At 38.9% G+C, this 16,938-nt stretch overlaps 1 protein-coding gene across 7 annotated transcripts in view; it reads right to left on the bottom strand.

Moving 5' to 3' along the window:
* The window catches only part of TAF1A (TATA-box binding protein associated factor, RNA polymerase I subunit A), a 64,914-nt gene that overhangs the window by 35,644 nt on the left and 12,332 nt on the right, over positions 1 to 16,938 (bottom strand). For all 7 annotated transcript variants that reach the window (XM_053606918.1, XM_053606917.1, XM_053606920.1 and 4 more), the window contains 3 exons: positions 9,064 to 9,233; positions 5,096 to 5,209; positions 1,923 to 2,121 (listed from right to left, as the gene is read on the bottom strand). In XM_053606918.1, the coding sequence (XP_053462893.1) occupies positions 1,923 to 2,121; positions 5,096 to 5,209; positions 9,064 to 9,233 (483 nt within the window). The remainder of the gene's footprint in view (positions 1 to 1,922; positions 2,122 to 5,095; positions 5,210 to 9,063; positions 9,234 to 16,938) is intronic.

Raw genomic sequence — 16,938 nt, 5'->3', positions numbered from 1 at the left:
CTCCTAGAAATTCACGTGCACCAGAATACAGAAATTTCTAGGAGTTAATTTCAAAGCAGCATTATTTATCACAGTTCAAAACTATAATAACTTAAATGGCCACCAATAATAGAAGGAATAGCATGAATATTATAAAAGGAAATGTTTTATAATAGTAAAAATGAATAAACCAGACCTATATTCAACAATATGTTATGTATTTTAAAACCAATGATGAATAAAATATGCAAGGCCCTCAAAAAAGAAAAAATATATATATGTGTGTATCTATCTATATATACACACACACATGAAAAGACTTAGAACTATTAAAAAGCAAGAGATGAAGAACCATCTGATATAGGCTGAACATACACAGCTGCTACAGTAGGTTGAGGGTATAAGAACAAGGGGTTGAGACAGGGTCTAACGAGTCTGGAACCACAGAGGGCATTCTAGATGAGACTGCACAAAGATCTCACAAGATCGTCACAATGAAAATAGCACTACAGAAGTTGTCTTGAAAGAATAGAGAAGGGGAATTCAGTTTGAAAAGTGAAAGGTCAATTTTTGGTATAGTCAGCAAATCAAGAAAATTATCCATTAAAAAAAGAAATGATTTTATCTTGCTCTGTTCTTTAAACATATTATTCTAAGAAACAACATTATAAAATGAATTAAACTCCATTCTAAACACACAGGAAGAAATGTTTACTATTTGCCTGTGATCTCCAAGCCCCAGTCAGTGGACACATACTGCGCCACACAGCAGAGATGGCCAGTGAGCAAGCAAAGCTTCATTCATATTTACAGCTGTCACTTGTGCCATCCACCTGAGCTCTGCCTCTTGTCAGATCAGGAACAGTATTAGATTCTCATAGGAGCGCAAACCCAACTGTAAACTGCACATGCGAGGTTTGATCTATTGCTCCTTATGAGAATCTAATGCTCCCCCTACCCTAGTCTGTGGAAAAATTGTCTTCCATGAAAGCGGTCTCTGGTGCCAAAAAGGTTGGGTACTGCCACTTAGGCAATAATGACTGCTGAAGAAACTCTTCAGTCTTTCTTGGTTTTCTTCTCCTTGACCTAACCCCGGGCAGGCTCCTCTGAGCCCTCTTCTAGACTAGGCATTCACCTTGGCCTATGAAGGCCTGAACAAACACTAAACAGTTTCTAGCAGCTCAAGGCCACATCTCCAGAATGGCCCTAACACCGCCCCCCCACCCTTAAAATGCCTGCCTGAGAAAAATTAAGACTGTCCAAAGAATTTACTGTTGGTGCCAACCAACACCTGAAGATAGGACCCCTGTCTCCCAATCTCCGTGCAACAGTAGCTGCTTAACTTCCAAAAGCAACAGTTAGTAATCAAAGATGGGTTTCACATGAGCCAACACTCCCTTCTGCTTTTGAACATTCACTTCCCTGACACTGCCTTGCTATCACCCTCAAATGTCTTTTTAAAAACCAAGTTACCTCTGTACAAACAAGAATGGACCTTAGCTCTTTCCCATCAGAAGTTAATAGATAAAATTTGTTTTCACTGCTCTGACTTACGTCCAGTTGTGTTTATTCTTGACAAAAATCACATCTAAAAAAACCAATGACTCTAATTTAGGACCAAAAAGTTTTTTGATGTATTAGAAAATATTATAAAGGATGATCAAGAATTTCAAAACAACAAAATGCCTGTTCTCTATAATATCTGGATGAAGTCAGATGTAATATCTGGATGCAATAGGGAAATTACTAGGTTGCTCCTTAGGATCCCTCTGCCCATGCCAGGAACCAGTGGCCTGTGGTACTGACTACTCAGGAGAGTGAAGTGGAGTGGATTACTTCAACCCAGCAATTCTGAGTCCAGCCTTGGCAACACAGTGAGATCCGTCTCTTTAAAAAAAAAAAATCCCTCTGCCCTTCAGCCTTAGCCACATGGATTTACTCACCAAGCTTTGACAATTCCTTTTTCTTTCTAGACCAAGTATAATACTGCAAAAGTCCTTTATAAGCCTGAACAAGGTTTATTAATATCTCCTGGGAAGATGACTTTTCACCGTATCTCCATGTTTCTGCTTCACTAAGATTTTTGTCAGCATCCTCAAGCATTCCATGATGCAGAAGGTATAATGCATGTTGTAAGGAAATCTGCAAAAATAAAGAGAAAAATCCCACTAACATATAAGTCCTTAGATAACCATTAGTGTAAAAGTTCAGTAAATACACTATATGACCTGGAAGAATAAGACTGACATGACACTGTCCCTGCCATCAAAATTTTCAACCAGCTGGGCACAATGGCACATGTCTGTAGTCCCTGCTACTCAGGAGGCTGAGGGAGGAGGTCTGCTTGAGCTCAGGACTTTGAGGTTGCAGAGAGCTATGACTGCAACACCACACCACAGACTGGGCAACAAAGAGAGAGCCTGTCTCAATAAATAAATAAATACCCCAAACTTTCAATCTAGCAAAAAAGAAAGACACAGGAAGCAATTGACACTATGTAAATAAGAGCTGAATTATTCAATGAGTAGATAAAGATAGTGTGATACAGTGGGGAAAAATAGGGATGTTGAGTATCTTGGTTCACATGCCACCTATCATAAAAACTAAATAAACCTGGGTAAATTATTCACCCTTTATGAATCTCACCTGTTATGCAGAACAATTATCATTACTATTAAACCTTCAGAAGGGTGTTTTGAGATAGTATTTGTATTCATATATTACCTAATGCCTAGTTTGGCTCATAGCAGACAATCAATACTTACTCATATAACTATTTTATATACGTTACACAAAGCACAAGCTTAGAAAAAAACATCTTCATAAGGGGTATTAAAGAAAAGCTTCAGTTCACATGGAAAAGAAAGTACATGCCTAATACAAGAGAGAATAATTACACAAAGAACAGCATTGCAAGAAGGGATGATATAAAGAGAATAATGGGAAGTACAATTAATCATACAGATCATAGAGCTCAAGGTTCTCGTCTCAAATTACTGCAGTCATTTCCCAACTAGTCTCCCCATTCCTACAATCCATCTTCCAAATGGCTACCAAAGAAACTATCTTGTTAATCATTTGTACAAAATCCTTCAATGGCTCTCACTGCCTACAGAATAAAATCCAAGCTCTTAGGTATGGCACACAGGGCCCCAGTCTACTTCTCCTAAGCAAGTAATTTTTTAGAATATCTAAATCATCAGATACAGAGCTAGTGAAGTCTTTATTATCCCCTCCCATGCCAGGCTGCCCTTTCTCCAGCCTACCTCGTGAACACCCACTTGCTTTTTCAAACTCATCTCAGCCATCACTTCCTTTCCTTTGTCCCCTATCCGCTCAATCCCAGCTTCCAGAAAGTTCATTTTCTCCTTTATCTCCTCACTGTATATCTATCTACCCATAATACTTCATTCCATTTACATGCTTGTCTCCCTCTGAAAGAACCACACCCAGTACATTGCCTGAAAGATATTAATGGGTGTTTTTAAAATTATTAACAACAACAAAAAAATGTTTTATTGCCTACCCTAATTATCATCTTCGGACCTTCCTTTTCCCAACTGGTCAGTTAGAAAGCTCTTCCTTAAGTGGAACCATAGCTACCTCCATTTAATTTCCACTCACAGTATGCCTGGTCTATCAGTGAACAAGATCATAAGAGTATATCTGGTACATAAACAGACATTCGGAAAATTTCTCCTAAATTATTCAATATGACATAAAAAGAATCTTAAAGTAGGGAAATCTGTTTTTAAAATTAGGAAGCAGTAGAAATGTAAAATGGTGTAGCCACTGTAGAAAACAATTTAGTAATTCCTAAAAATGTTAAACACAGAATTGTGTGTGTGTGTGATGATTCCACAATTCCACTTCCAGATATATACCCAAAGGAGTTGAAAACAAGAACTGAAATACATACTTGCATGCCAACACTCACTGAAGCATAATTCACAATGGCCAACAACAGATAAATGGATAAGCAAAATGTAATATATAACAGAATACTCTGCAGCCATAAAGAGGAATGACATTCTGATACATGCTACAACATGGGTAAATCTTAAAAACATTATGCTAAGTGAAATAAGCCAGATACAAATGGATAAATATTGTATGATTTAACTTACATGAAATACAGAGAAAAGGTAAATTCATGGACATAGGAAATAGAGTAGCAGTTACCATGGGCTGGGGAGAGGAAGGAATAAGGAGTTATTATTTAATGTTTCTGTTTCAGGTGATGGAAGAGTTCTGGAAATAGTGGTGATGGTGCAACAATATGGTGAATATAATTAATACAACTGAAGTATATACTTCAAAAGGTTAAAAATAGCATATTTTATGCTATATATATTATATATAAAATCACAATAAAATAATGGAAAACAGAAAAAATAAAAACAAAACAAAATGTAAGAAGAGCCAAAGAGTAAATATTTTAGGCTTTGTGGGGCATCTGATTCCTGTCACAATTACTGGACTCGGTCACTGTCATGCAAAAGCAGCTACTGACAATATAGAAATAAACAGGTGTGGCTATGTTCCAATAATACTTTATGGTCACTGAAAACAAAGCATTCATAAAACGGCATTGATAAAGCATTCTTTGAGTCAAAAATATACCATAAAAAGAGAAATAGTATTTTGGAAATGTCTCAATCCTTTCCTTTGGAAAAAGACTTATATTAAAGAATATATGAATTTGGAGAGAAGGTCCCAACCCAAACATTAAGAACATTAAAACAAGTTCATGTGTTTAAATTCCCAATTTGGGTAGCCCTTTCCTTTTTCCAAAAACACAAACTCTAAGTGCAAATGGCTTAAGTAAACATATTAGAATTTGGTCAGTCCATCTTATGAAGTACAACTGCAATCAGTGACTGGTTTTGGCAGTGAGAGATATTCAAAAAGATGGTATTTTCAGTCAGAGAAGCTGGCAGATGACTAGAAACCAAGAAATAAAATACACAGTTCTCACAACAAGTTTCTCTTATTTATCTAGATGTCTTGCCTTATTTCCCATACTTTTTACATTATTATCTACCTTATCACTGACACACACAATTAAAAAAAAATGAACACTGCAAATGTAAATTTACAATGCCTACATTCTTACCTTTAAATAATTCATGACACCAATATTTTTCATCCGGTCAGCAAAAGTAGTGAAAGTCTCCACATTGCTTTTAGGATGATAAAATAAAATTTCACTTCCAAGTTTCCAAATAATCTGTCAAAGCAGAAATTATTACCATAAGATTACCATAATTTTTTGCCTAAGAAAGTTGTATTTTTCAGATTACAACTTTAAAAAACAACCTATACTTCATTTTCCTAGAGACCAATACTGTCAACATCTTACTGTATTTTACCAAATAAAATCATTATATCCTCTGCAATAAAATCTTTTCAGTCATTTAAATTAATAGTAAAATGCCACATAAGTGTAACAGTGTAATTATTTAGTAAAGAAAGAACCATTTAAAATACATACTGAAAACAAGTTTTTTTTTTTGTTTGTTTTTGAAACAGAGTCTCACTTTGTCACACTGCGTAGAGTGCCGTAATGTGTGTCATAGCTCACAGCAACCTCAAACTCTTGGGCTTAAGTGATTCTCTTGCCTCTGCCTCCCAAGTAGCAGGTGCCTGCCACAATGCCTGGCTATTTTTTTAGACAAGGTCTGGCTCTTGTTCAGGCGGGTCTTGAACTCTTGAGCTTAAGCAATCCACCTGCCTCTGCCTCCCAAGTGCTGGGATAACAGGCGTGAGTCACCGTGCATGGCCTGAATACAAGTTTTTTTAATTAGTATAGGAAGGAGAATATTAAAGTCAGAAAATTTGGGTTTTAGTAACATTGGCTTCTTCTCTGATCTCAGGCTCATCTTTATCATTTGCAAAATAAGATCAACAAACTAGATGCTTCCTAAAATCTCATCAAACTCTAGAACTATTAGCTATATTTATTCTACATCTAGAATATCAATTTAAGAATTTTCATCAGCTACGAAAAAATTTTAATAAAAAAAAGTTCTCCTCAGATCAGCAAAACTTTGGTGACGACCTTATAACTCCCCTTTTTTCACAGGAGCAAATCCCTATTTCCTTCATCTCAATTTAAAGTACTTCAGTAGTTTCAATTTGAAAGTAAACTAAAGTGAAGTTTAAGTCAATTCTTTCTGTGACCAGACATATTGGTTCTGGGCATATACACATACAAAACACTGTCAGTGGTATAATGACGTATTATATACATATTATCATTTGTTATCATGATAATACTCTTCTTCCCAACCCAGAGAGATCAGGATTTCACTTGCTGAAGAACAAACTACAGTATTTGGGAGCTTAAAGAAAACCTGGAGAGTTTATAGTTATTAGTTTATAGTTATAGTTCTTCTTAAACCCAGTTGTAAATAAGAATTACAAGGGATACCTGTTAAAAACAAATAGAATCTAAGTATTCAGATCCAGCAGGACTGGGATGGAGTACAGAAATCTGTATTTTCCTCAAAAGCCCTACGATTCAAAAAGAGCCACACAAGTGCCTGAAAACCACTGATCCAATTCTATTATTTTCAAAACAAAATCTGGACAAAAAGTGTCTATACCTGATTCAATGTTTTACAATTGTCTGTAACTTGAGCCCATAAACCAAATTTTCAATCAATGGTTAAACAAATTTTTTTGTTAGTTTTATTAGAGAACTAATTGATGCAATGGTTACTGTATTAGTAAAAGCTATCTGAGATATTTACATGCTAAATTGTCTTTTACGAAATAAGTGTAATAGTATATGCTAGGTACTGTTTCATCCCTGCTCTATGAAATTTATGTTCTATGTGGAGAGACAGAGAATAACCAAGAAACATAATAATAGAGCAGGATAAAAAGGTCAGGACTACCAGTCAGAAAGTGTGTGGGAGGGGCAGTAATGCAGTTGCAACTTTAAATAGTCAGGGGGCCTTGAAGGAGGGCAGCCATAGTGGTAGCTAAAGAAATAGCTTTCCAAGTAAAGGAAACACAGCAAAGAGACTTAGGCAGGAATACACCTGACCTATTCAAGTAAGAACAAAGAGACCAGTGAGGATGGAGAAGAGAGAACAAGTGCAAGAGTGCAGGTGGAGTATCTCTTATCCAAAATGCTTGGGGTCAGAAGTGTTTCAGTTTTCAGATTATTTAGGATTTTTAAAAATATTTGCATATACATAATAAGATTAGGGATGGGCCCCAAGTCTAAAATGAAATTAATCTGTTTCATATACACCTTGTATAAAATTACCTTCAGGTAATATTTTGAATAATTTTGTACATGAAACAAAATTTGTGTACATCGAACCATTAGAAAGTAAAGGTGTCACTATCTCATGTTAGCACTCAAACAGATTTTGCAGCATCTGTATTTCAGATTTTTGGACTAACCTATAATAAGAGATGAGGTCAGAGAGGGCAAATGAGGATAGAAAGTGAACACATCATATAAGAACTTATTACAAAAAAAAAAAAAAGAACTTATTACACAGGCAATTATGCGAACTTCAGCCTATGCTCTGAGTGAAACAGGAATCTACTACAATGCTTTCAGCAGAGGAGTGACATGATCTAACTTATTTTTTAAAAGGCTCACTCAGCCGGGTGGCACCTGTGGCTCAGTAAGTAGGGCGCCGGCCCCATATACCAAGGGTGGCAGGTTCAAACCCAGCCCTGGCTGAACTGCAACCAAAAAATAGCCAGGCGTTGTGGCAGGCGCCTGTAGTCCCAGCTGCTCAGGAGGCTGAGGCAGGAGAATCGCGGAAGCCCAAGAGCTAGAGGTTGCTGTGAGTCCTGTGACATCATGGCACTCTACCAAAGGTGGTAAAGTGAGACTCTGTCTCTACAAAAAAAAAAAAAGGGCTCACTCAGCATCATAAGTCCTCATGGAAATACAAATCATAACCAAGATAAGATCCCACTCCCACTTCACAACCACAAGAACGGCTATAATCAAAGAGATTGACAGTAACAAATGTTGGCAAGGATATGGAAAATCTGGGACCCTAAAATATTGCTGGTAGCAATATAAATGGTGTGGCCACTTAGGAAATCATTTGGTAGTTTCTCAAAAGGTTAAACATAGTTACCATATGACCCAGCAAGTCCACTCCTAGTTATAGGCCCAAAAAGAAATTAAAATAAACATCTATATTATTCATAATAACCAAAAAGTAGCAACAAGCTAAACATCTAACAACTGATGGATGAATACATAAAATGTGGTACACCCATATAATGGGATATTACTTGGCAGTACAAAGGAATGAAATACTACATACACTGGAACATAGATAAACCTCAAAGCAATATGCTAAGTGAAGGAAGCCATTCACAAAAGGCACCTATTGGATGATTCCACTTATATGAAATGTTCAGAATAAAAAGTAATAGATTTGCAGCTGCTAGCATCTGGCATTTGGGGAGAAGAATCGGGAAAGAATGCAAGTGGATGCAGGGTTTCTATTTTGTGGGATACAAAAATGTTCTGCATTTAGAATGTGGTAAAAGTTGCACAACTCTGTGAATATATTAAAAAGAATTGAAACCTATGATTTAGATGAATTATATGATGTGTTAGTTATGTCTCAATAAAACAAACAAACAAAAAATCATTCGGGTTGGAATGATTCGGGTTGGAACTTCTCTCTTCAAGAAGTTGTGGTAAAAGGGAGAGTGAAAAAATGGGGCCCTACCTATGGAGCAAGAGATAATTTTAAGACAGAAGAAATAACATAATCTTCATGTGATAATGCATTGAGAAACATCTCATTAAGAAGGAAAAATAATGACACAGGAGAAAAAAGGAAGAATTATTGGCATGAATGAATAAACATTAGAAAATCTGAGAGTTCAGAGTTCAAACACTTTGTCTCCTGTAAAATAACAGGTAAAAAGAAGGGCAAAAAATGCCCCAATGCAAACTCTTCCCCCACAATTACTTTTAGTAGCTTTTACCAAAATTAATTTGAGATCCTGCAAAAGCCATTTTGGGTGCAACTAGAGGCAGCAACTCCTGGGACACTATCATTTCTTCCAGCAAATCACACTGTTTACCTCAGGTATAGTCTGTCTGTTGTGGCCATCTGTAGTCTCCAAGGTCTGGAAATAACTGTACATGTACTCCGCAGCCCGCTGCCACTGGTGCTTCAACAGAGCTTCTTGGATAAAACTTAAACAAGAACTTGTTGTCTGGGAAAAATCCTTCTTTTTTTTTCCTCCAATCACTATAAAAATGAAAAGCGTAGAGTCTTTTTATCCATAGTGATTCCAATTCAACTATTCAAAAACTTTACCTTCTGATAAACAGAAGTTTTAACAAGTAAACAGTAGGTATTACTTGACCCAGCCAACCCCCAATGTTGAAACCAGCTTCAACTGAAATGAACCATTCCACATTATATTAACTATTTTTGGCAAATAAAAGGAAATATATCTAATTTGATATTCTTGGGCTTCTAAAGTCACGAGACTCTTCCAATCTGATTCAATTATCCTTTCATCCTTATGCTAAACAAACTTGGCAAGAATCTCTCAAAAAAGCCCCCAAAGCACAGTGCCAGGTATTTTAGAATGTATGAAAATCACAAGGGTCCTTCTAGGCAAGCATGGTCTTTATTACCTACCAATATTCTGAAAATCTCAGATGGGCTTTTATTTTTTAAAGACTAAGTTCCTAACAACTCAATGATATTAAATACAAATGAGATTAAAATAGTTATAGACATTAGCATCTATGTCTCTAAAGTATTAAGAATATTTGCACTTAGGCAGGGTGTGGTGGCTCACACCTGTAATTCTAGCACACTGGAAGGCTGAGACGGTGGATTGCCTGAGCTCACGAGTTCAAGACCAGCCTGAGCAAGAAGAGCAAGACCCAGTCTCTAAAAGTTAACCAGGTGTTGGTGGCAGGCTCCTATAGTCCCAGCTACTTTGGAGGTTGAGGCAAGAGAATCACTTGAGCCCTAGAGTTTTAGGTTGCTGTGAGCTTTGACGCCACGGCCCTCTACCTAAGGGTGACAAAGTGAGACTCTGTCTCAAAAAAAAAAAAAAAAGAAAGAGAGTATTTGGGCTTTGTGACAGCACCACTACCTGAGTGACGGGTTGTACTACCCTTTTGTCTCCCCCACAAACCACCAACTGGGCCAACTGGGCACCCTACCCCTTCAAGTATGCAAAGACCAATCAGTACTATACAAAGATACTTTTAAAACAACAAACTTGAAGATCTTTGACATCCTTATATATTCTTTCCTACTATAATAATTGCAATTATAATAATTTTTTATAATAGATCACTATGTAATTTTCATGAATAATTTAGAAAAATTTCAAGGACCTGATACACGGCTATAATTAAATTCCATTTACTGCCTTCTACTTACTTATGTGACAGAGGTTTCAGAATTTTCTATCAGTTAAAACAAAATATAATAGAACTGCTGCTAAATCTTTTCTTGTTCTAGAAATACAAAATACACACCCATAAATATACAAAGTGACTGGGAAAAATTGATAAGAGAACCATTTATATTTTACTGAGATAGAAAAATAAAAATTTATTTTTAATACTTCAAATGTAGTAATACTTTTAAAATTCACTGACTAGAGTGACAGGGTGTTAGTCTGTCACCTAGGCTTAAGTGCAGTGGTGTGATCATAGTTCATTACAACCTTGAACTCCTGGGCTCAAGTGAGTAGCTAGGACTAACAGTGCACTCCATTATGCCCGCCTAATTTTTTTTACTTTTTGTAGAGATGGGTGTTTCCATATATTGCCCAGGCTGGTCTCGAACTCCTGGCCTCAAGCAATCATCCTGCCTTGACTTCCCAAAGTGCCATTATAGTCATGAGCCACCACTCTCAGACCATGCTATTTTGATCAGCTGAGTGCAACTATTAATTATAACGGTGTCTCAACCCAGAAGAAATTTTAATTCTTTTTTGTGTTTGAGACAGTCTCACTATGTCACCCTCAGTAGAGTGCCGTGGCATCACAGCTCATAGCAACCTCTAACTCTTGGGTTTAAGTGATTCTCTTGCCTTAGCCTCCTAAGTAGCTGGGACTACGGGTGCCTGTCACGACACCAAGCTATTTTTTTGTTGCAGTTGTCATTGTTGTTCAGCTGGCCCTGGCCGGGTTCAAACCCGCCAACCTCAGTGTATGTGGCTGGCACCGTAACCACTGTGCTATGGCACCAAGCCAGAAATTTTAATTCTTAAAAACTTATAGGATAGGCTCAGCACCTGTAGCTCAGCAGCTAGGGCTCCAGTCATATACCCTGGAGCTGGCGGGTTCGAACCTCAGCCTGGGCCTACCAAAGAACAATGACAACTACAAACAAAAAAAAAAAATAGCTGGGTGTTGTGGTGGGCGCCTATAGTCCAAGCTACTTGGGAGGCTGAGGCAAGAGAATTGCTTAAGTGCAGGAGTTAGAGGTTACTGTGAGCTGTGATGCCAAGGCACCTACTAAGGGTGACATAGTGAGACTCTGTCTCAAAAAAAAAAAAAAAAGAATTATAATTTCTTCTGGGTTGAGACACCATTATAATTTAAAAAAAAAACTTACAGGATATTAACAAAAATTAACTGCAAATGTATGTACATATTTTTAATGCAAGAAGTACAACAGAAAAAGGAACAATATAAAATTTCCATCTATTAAAAGCTTTTTCATAGGGCAGCGCCTGTGGCTCGAGGAGTAGGGCACTGGTCCCATATGCCGGAAGTGGCGGGTTCAAACCCAGCCCCGGCCAAAAACCACAAAAAAGAAAAAAAAAGAAAAGCTTTTTCATAAATTTTTTAAATGAGTAATAGAAAGAATTGTACCCCTATGCTATACTCGTGCTATTTAGATTCCATCAGATATATCTTTTAAAGTAATACAATAATTTCATTAAAAAATTCCAACATGTGCTGGAAATTATCTCTCTTGCAACTTTAAACTTAATATTTTAGGTGATACCTTAAAACTGTGTAAGGCAGCACACAATTTCTAAAAAATGTAGGATATAAGCAAGTGAAAAAGGTTAAAGACTCATAATGTCAGACTTTTTAAAAAGTACATACAAATCACCTGGAGACCTTGGTTCTCAGTCCTGGAACTAGAAGCGTGTGTACCACCTGGCCTGCAAGCGCATTAGAAATGCAGAATACTAAGCCTTACCCAGCTCTCTAAGTCAGAATCCACATTTTACAAGATCTACATACAAGTTGCTCAGGATCAGTAGCAGCATTGGGCAGCAAGCCTAGAAAACTAAAAAAATGCTTTGTCCTTAAAACATTTATTTACCAAAAGGAGGTTTGTTTTCAGACTAAGCTCCCTTCTATTCTCAAGCCTTCAAAGCTCAAACTATAAATTGACTTTAGACAACTACACCTAAATCCTTAGAAAATATCCCACCTGTTTTCCAATTAAGCCTAGTTACCTCAGGAAAATCTCTCATTTCATTCTCTAGTAAACAAAAGATAATCTTACCTGATGCCAATAACTTTAAGAATAAAAATTTTGAAGGAAAATAAACTTTTACATGGAATGAAAGGTATAATAAAGAACCAGATTCAACGTAATTTCTAATGCAACTGCTTGAATCTGGAAACATGTCAATTGGTCAACAAATATTTTTTGAGCACTACTGTGTGCCAACCACTGTTCTATATGCTCAGCAGACACCTTTAATTCAGACTGCCCTGATTGCTTATTCTAAGAGACATACCAGGTATGCCCTTCAAAATGCCAAAGATATCTACCAGCAAAAAAATAAAATAAAGTAAAATTAAATTAAAATAAAATGTAATAAATACAGTAAGGGAAGAAAGTAAGATGGCTGATGACAGAGGCTCCTGTCCCGAAAGAGTGATAACAGACAGAACAGACTCAATGAAACTGAAGGTGAGGAGCTAAGCTAAGAAAGACAGATAAGTGCACATCATATCTGCAGAGGCAAGCTGCAAGACCAAGAAAACAAATTCCAGGTACAAAGCTCATCTCCAAGAGTATCAGAGACCCCTCCCCCAAGAGAGAGGATCACTGCGTGCTCTCTGCAAGAGAGCAGGGAGCCAATGACCTCTTATTTTATCCCACGGGAAAGAGCCACTGACACCAGGCCTCCTTCTCCAGGGAGGTCCCACTTGTGAGTCTAGGAATCATCCTACCAGACATAAAATTGAACAAGTATTTTCCCTGAAATTCTGAACTCCCAGTCCACCCTACCCACCTCACTTGGTGGACTGTAGGCCTGACCCCTGCAGAGCCCAGAGTGGCAATTCCATGAGAGGCGTGGAAACAGTGACTTGAGTGGAAGTTGGGAGGCACGGGGAGAGGGACATGCAGGAGAGAGAGAGATATGCCCAATGGTGGAGTTGCTTATGCCCTGGGTCAGACTTTGGAAGTACACTCTACTGAGCCCATTACTCACAGGAGGGAACTGGGCTGAAGCCCGAGTTGCCTGCGGCAGTGTGCAGGGGCACTGACTGTGAAGCAGAGAGAAACGCGCAGGTGCACAGTAGCAGGAGGAGGCCTGATGGCTCTGGTCTGAATCTGGAGGTGCACTCTCCTGATCCTGTTTGCCATTGGAGGGAACTGGGCTTCAGCACCTCAGGGTTGCCAGGGAGGTAAGTGGCGAGGGAGGAGATGCTGGCTCCCCTCTGCCCCATGGGAAAAAAGCATGTAGTTGCTGGCAGCACTTTCGGCAGGGGGTAGAAGTGCTGACACCTCCAGACATACTCTTTGGCAGGGTGCACCCTAACAACACTATTGCTGACTGAAGGGAACCAGACTCCTACTCCTCGGGTTTTCAGGAGGGAACTGCCTGTGGATCCCTAATATCAGGCCACTGAAGACACTATCCTATTGAGCAGTGAATGTACTGTCCAGGACAACCAGACGAGAACTCTTGACCTGGGCTGTCCACTCAGGGACACTCCAAGGTTGACAGTGCTTGTTTTGTAGCAGGAGGGGCTGATTCACCTCCTCCAACTGTTGCTAGTGGGGAGAAGGGAGCCACAATTGCTTGTATCTCTCCCCAGCTGAGATTTCAGCCTGATACCACAACTCATTAGGATAGGATAGAGGCTGGCTGACTACAAGACACAGCCTGCTAGCACTATCACACCAAGCAGGTCCTCAAGTCTCTGGCGGCAGCTCTGAAAGGGACCTTTCTAAAGCTGTAGGGGGAAAGCCACAATCACCAGTGCCAGCTCATTGATAAATGGGGTTAACTCCACTTCCAGAGGCCCTCAATCTAATCTCACCCTACCAGTTTTACTAGCCAAACTGTGAAAATAATCATGGGACAGAACCAGCAGAACCAAAAGAAGAACTCTGCCAACATGAATAAAAGTAGGTCAACTTCCCCAAGGAATGACAAAGGAGATACATCAGAAGATGCCACTAATAGACAAATGGATCAACTGTCAGAAATAGAATTCAGAATATGAATGGCAAATAAAATGAATAGAATGGAGGAAAAGATGCAAATAGAAATCCAAACAGTAGTTCAAAAATTGTTTCAAGAAATTAATAAATAAAAAGATAAAATCACGAAGGACATGAACATTATGAGAAAAGAGATAGCAGATACAGTAGAATCCAGTAACAGAGTTCAGCAGGCAAAAGAAAGGATCTCTGAAATTGAAGACAAAGCTTTTGAACAATCTCAATCAAAGAGGCAGAGAAATGGAAAGCAAAGACTGATCCTTCCCTGAGAGAGCTGTGGGACCATTCCAAAAGATCAAACATATGATTTATTAGGAATTCCTGAAGGAGAAGAGGATGTTCCTAAAGGTACGGATGCACTACTCCAAGAGATTATGGAGGAGAATTTCCCACGCATTGCAAGAGATACAGAATTTCAGATAGTAGACAGTTTCAGAACTCCAGCACAACTCAATCCAAATAAAACATCTTCTAGACATATTGTAATGAACTTTGCCAAAGTTACCATGAAGGGGAAAATTCTGAAAGCAGCCATCCATAAGAAAAGCATTACCTACAAAGGGAGAAACATTAGAAACTTTTCAAGCCAGAAGAGGATAGTCTTCAACCTTCAATCTCCTAAAACAAAACAACTATCAGCCCAGGATCCAGCTAAACTGAGTTTCATTTGTTATGGAGAAATCAAATACTTTACTGACATATACATGTTGAGGAAATTTGCAATAACTAAACCAGCTCTCCAGGAAATACTCAAAACCATTTTCCATAATGACCAGCACAATGGTCTACCAGAATTTATCAAACCACACCTGGACTCCACAATGGTGAAAAAATTAAAAAAAACACTGGGGGGAAGCGGAGCAAGATGGCAGCCGAGTAACAGCATCCTTGCATCTGGGCACCGTCAGTCTGCGGATATAGGACTCCAGGCACCTCTGGCTGGTGGGATCTGCCTATCATCACCCCTGAGAGGATACAGGGAGTCAGCAAGAGACTTCTGGACCCCAAGAGGAGGACTAAAACAGTGGAAAACCGGCAAGTGGTCGCGTGTGTTCAATCCATCTAAACAGGCCCGCAACTGTAAGTTCAGTAGCAGCGAGACTGCAAACAGAAAGGCCTTACCTGTGAACTGTTTTGGTGTCTTTGGACTTGGCACTCAGCTGAATTGCCTTGGGGAGGGCCTGAGCGGGAGTGCGGAGAACTTTGGCCTTTGTCTAGGGCCCCAGTCTGAGCCGCTGAGCCAGACGGAGCTAATAGTGTTTGGCTCTGGGTCAGAGGCAGCCATTGTGAGCGATCTGCCCCGGCAAGCTCCGCCCTCAGGGTTGCAGAGGTGGAATTGGGTGGGAGCTGGTAACCCAGCAACAAAGTAGACTAAGGGCGGGGTCTGAGCCGCCTTGCAGCCCTAACCATCGGGGGCAAAGGGAGACCAGTTTTGACACACAGGGTAAGTGGATAGCCACTTCAGCAGTGATTCCAGCGACAAGCACTTCCCTGAGAAAGCTTCTGCTCAGTAAATGAACAAGTTCAAAGTGACTTTTAAGTGGGCTGAAGACAGATTTAGGGTGTCTACCTGCTGGGGTTTGAGAAACTGGCAGCCTCCAGTCGTATCAGAACTGTCATTAACATCTCATACCCCAGAAGACCACGTGTTGCCAAGAAAATATTCAGTAACATATACATACTGCTTTGTTTCTAGTTGTGGTTTTTTTTTTTTTTTTTGGTTTGGTTGTTTTTTTTGTTTATTTTGATGTTGTTGATTGTTGTTTTGTTTTTTACGTTCAACATTTTCCATATAGATTCCATTTCTTTCTTAATTTTTCTAGTTTAATTATAATTTCCCATTGCTGCCTATTTCAATAATTAGAACTTCATTTTTGTTGGTGTTTCTACCGCTATTATTTGGTTTTGCCAGACAAGCATTTTTGTCTTTCCTCTCTACTTGGTGGAGGTGGGGTACTGTGTCTGATCAGGTTAGCAAAGAGCTGCTGACCTCAAGGGAACCACCCAACTGGGCACCCCCACAAGGTGGTTTTTTTTTTAAGGTTGTATCAAAGTACCCTACTGTACACCTATATTGCTCTGTCAACCTCTTTCTGTGCCTCTCTTCTTTTTGTCAATATTCCTTTTACCCACCCCCTCTCCTTTCTCTATTTTTCTTTTTTTTTCTTATCACTCGGTCCTCCTTTCTTTCATCCCTTTTTTGCTCTTAAACCTTCTCACCCTTCTGGTCCTGTAACCCTTAGTCCACAGGCACGAGAACTTAAAGAGCAAGAGGAAGTGAAAGGAAGATTAGGGCAAGGAAACAGATAAAAGAAATCACCCATGAGGAAGAATCAGCAGAAAACTCCAGGCAACATAAAGAACCAGTCCAGAACAACACCGCCAAGGGACCATGAGGTAGCTACTGCAGAGGATTCCACCTATACAGAAATGTTAGGAATGACAGAAAGGGAATTTAGAATACACATGTTGAAAACAATGAAAGAAATGATGG

The sequence above is a fragment of the Nycticebus coucang genome, chromosome 10 (genome assembly GCF_027406575.1).
Source record: "Nycticebus coucang isolate mNycCou1 chromosome 10, mNycCou1.pri, whole genome shotgun sequence".
In the NCBI taxonomy this organism is placed as follows: domain Eukaryota; kingdom Metazoa; phylum Chordata; class Mammalia; order Primates; family Lorisidae; genus Nycticebus; species Nycticebus coucang.
Note: the sequence above shows the minus strand (reverse complement) of the source record. Positions and strands in the feature narration are given on the sequence as shown.